A 3,533-nucleotide genomic window follows, 5' to 3' on the forward strand; every position below is an offset into this window, starting at 1 on the left:
GTGTAAAATCCTGTTTTGTTTATTTTTATTGTGCTTTCTTTCTTGTATCCAAGTACATCCTGTGTTAATGCTTGACAAAAGGCCTAAATGATTAGACAATTTAAATAAAAGTTGATAAATATGGAGATAAATAACTGAATGGTGGTTCTGAAACGGCGCAGAGATTCACTGCTGATTTAATTCTAGAAGGATGCAGTAAGAGTGCTAATTATTACAAATTAGAATTGTACGAAAATGTCTGTTACAACATATCAACTAAATTAATTTTTTATTTTATATCTCGAATTTCTACAATTAGAAATGAAACATTCAATTGCTACAATAACAAACATAGTAAAAAAAGAAGCGCTAGTCATATAAATGTATTTTGGTCTGTTGGTGTGGCCGATGGTTTTATATATTAGAATCACACCTCTCTCTTCTGTACTATGAGGCTACTTTCAAGAACGCTTTTATATCTAAGATTTTTTACCCCCAAAATAGATACCGTATGAAATCATATTCCCCTGCTACTTAAATAAATATTTCTTCAACAGTTATGTCTGACTAAACCTAAGACATCACCAGCAATACAGCAGTCACTGCTTTTCCAAAGAGTAGAAATTTTGGCATTAGTTACAACAATAATATTATATCAAAGCTTTTTTAAAGTACAAAGGTAACAAAAAGGCACAATAAAAGACCAAATGACAGTATATCCTGTACCCACGTAGTCCATGTAGAGACTTTGGGAGGGCTTAAAAAACGACTTTCTCTTGATTCAATGTACGTTTCCTTGGGTGAAGTGTGACAGTGCTCTGTATAGCTACATGAGAGACTCCAGGCTTTCTGATGGGCTGGCGGGAACCATGCCGTTGTTTTCCGAGTAGTGAAGAGCTCTCTTGTCCTCCTTGGTGCTCACCAAACTCAGGATCGCTTTGTAGAGAAACTGATACTGATCCTGCAGGAAGATGTTAAAGGAAAAGTTCAACCAAAATGAAAATTTACTCAATATCTACTCACCCTCAGGCCATCCGAGATGTAGATGAGGTTGTTTCTTCATCAGATTTGGAGAAATGTAGCATTCCATCACTTGCTCACCAATGGATCCTCTGCAGTGAATGGGTGCCGTCAGAATGAGAGTCCAAACAGCTGATAAAAACCATCACAATATTCCACACCACTCCAGTCCATCAATTAACATCTTGTGAAGCCAAAAAATGCATGTTTGTAAGACACAAATCCATCATTGAGTTGTTTTTAACTACAAACCATTGCTCCGGCTTAAAATATGAGTCCATAATCCATAATAACAGCTCCTTCAGTGAAAAAGTCCATCCCCTGTTGTCCTCTCAGATCAAAATATATTTCTTTAGAACCGTTTTTGCTTGTAAACAGTGCTTGCTCTGCAGATTTCTCTCCTGATTCAGTTGAGTCGACTTTTTCAATGGAGAAAGCAATATTATGGATAGAGGACTCGTATTTTAACCAGAAGCAACGGTTTGATGTTAAAAACATCTCACTGATGGATTTGTTTCTTACAAACACGCAGCTTTTCATTTCACAAGACGTTATTTGGTGGACTGGAGTGGTGTGGATTATTGTGATGTTTTTATCAGCTGTTTGGACTCTCAGTCTGACGGCACCCATTCACTGCAGAGCATCCATTGCTGAGCAAGTGATGGAATGCTACATTTCTCCAAATCTGATGAAGAAACAAACTCATCTACATCTTGGATGGCCTGAGGGGAGGACATCTGAAGCACATTTTCATTTGTGAGTGGACTATTCCTTTAACCATGCACATTTTATAATTCATATCTTTAACAGACTATACTAATATTTCAGTCATCTTACAATATCATTAAAGATGCCCGGTCTCATGAGGTTGATCATTCTGGCGGTCTGATAGACGTCCACACTGTTCTCCTCCTCCAGCTGGTTAACCAGGGTGGTCAGTGAACAGAGTAAAGCAGCACTCGTCCCTCCAGACCTGCACAGACACAGTGAGGAGTGACACACTCCTCTATAGCAGTCACTGATAGATCAATGCTATGAGATTCTACCCATCATGGATGATGGCGGGTCCCTCTCGACGCGAGCTCTCTTCTCTGATCATGTTGATGAGCTCAAAGCAGTTGCTGATGGGACTGTCAGGGTTCGGCCAGCGAGGGCTCTGGTACTGCCGTACCTCCAGCACATAGTCATCCTGTCAAATACAGCCACGTTTCTATTGCTTCACAGACTTAAATGCTTCAGTTTGAAATGCAATGTTAAATGTGAGAATCTTAAATGCTTTGTTGTTGTTTTTTGGTGTGAATGACACAAAAACAACAAAAATATACTGTATACTTTTGCATTAAAAATTGAAAGCCTATCTTAGTGTCACTAACAAGTTTTTTCAAATTATTATTTTACATTTAATTTACATTATACATTATTACACAGTAATATTTAAATAATACTAATTATTATGACTTTATAATATTATAAAGAATAGTTTAATAATAATTATAAATAATATTGTAAATTAATATTTTGCAATATTATAAATTGTCATTGCGGTTATGTGTCCAGATGTTTTACTTAAGTATTTTCTTAAATTTTTTAAGTGATTCTCATTAGCATTTCGATATTGTAATATAGTAAAATTTACAGTAATTAAACATTTCTATTTAAAATAAAGGCAGTGCAAATACTATTACTATTTATTTATTTAGTAAGTTTTTACTGATTCTTTTACATTTACATATTAAATTACATTATACAATATTATACAATAATATTATGATTTAAATATTCTTTTATAATATTATAAATTAAAAATATTGTAAACAATAATTATAGAAATAATTTTATAAATTAATCTTTTAGAATATTATAAATTGTCATTTGTACTGTAATATGTCCATATGTTTTACTTAAGTTCTTTCTTATATTTTCAATCATTCTTTTCATTAGATTCTCATTGCTGTAATATAGTAAAAACTACTGTACTAAAATATGTTTATTTAAAATAAAGGCAGCACAGCAACTGCCATTTATTTATTTTCCTGTATTGAGTTGTAAAATGTTTAATTATCATAAAAATAACATCACAATGAAAAAAAAATCAAATGACACTAAAATATGTCAATAAATTCATTTTTATGCAGTATATATATATATATATATATTCTGTAAATATATATAATCCTGTTGATTGTGGGGTGAAATATTACCCAAGCATGTTCTTGACAGGTTTTGTGAGATTCACCCTGAGCAGCTGCAAATACTAAGTTCTGGCTTTATAAATGAAATAAGTTTTATTCACCTTCAGGGCCTCCAAAATGAAGTCCTGTGCCACGAGTGACTCCTCATTGGACAGGCACAGTTTGTCCTCACCCCTGAAGGTCACAGTGAAGGTCTCGCAGCTGATTGGCTGATCTTTAGAGGGCCAGTACACACACTCTCCTTCTCTGCTCTGTGACGGTCAGAAACAACAGGCCTCAGTTATTACATGCGGATGTGTGCAGAAATGTGTGTGTTTGTGTGTGTGTGTGTGTGTGTGTGTG

The 3,533-nt window shown here is 34.5% G+C and overlaps 1 protein-coding gene across 2 annotated transcripts in view; it reads right to left on the reverse strand.

Annotated features, from left to right (window-relative positions):
• ptprz1b (protein tyrosine phosphatase receptor type Z1b) overlaps positions 1-3,533 on the reverse strand; it is a 53,981-nt gene continuing 50,448 nt past the window's right edge. For both annotated transcript variants that reach the window (XM_016270318.1, XM_016270317.1), the window contains 3 exons: positions 2,046-2,188; positions 1,837-1,972; positions 1-940 (listed from right to left, as the gene is read on the reverse strand). In XM_016270318.1, coding sequence (XP_016125804.1) covers positions 806-940; positions 1,837-1,972; positions 2,046-2,188 — 414 coding nt within the window. In that variant the 3' untranslated portion in view covers positions 1-805. The remainder of the gene's footprint in view (positions 941-1,836; positions 1,973-2,045; positions 2,189-3,533) is intronic.

Source organism: Sinocyclocheilus grahami, unplaced genomic scaffold, assembly GCF_001515645.1.
Source record: "Sinocyclocheilus grahami isolate Dianchi unplaced genomic scaffold, SAMN03320097.WGS_v1.1 scaffold56.1, whole genome shotgun sequence".
Taxonomy (NCBI): Eukaryota; Metazoa; Chordata; class Actinopteri; order Cypriniformes; family Cyprinidae; genus Sinocyclocheilus; species Sinocyclocheilus grahami.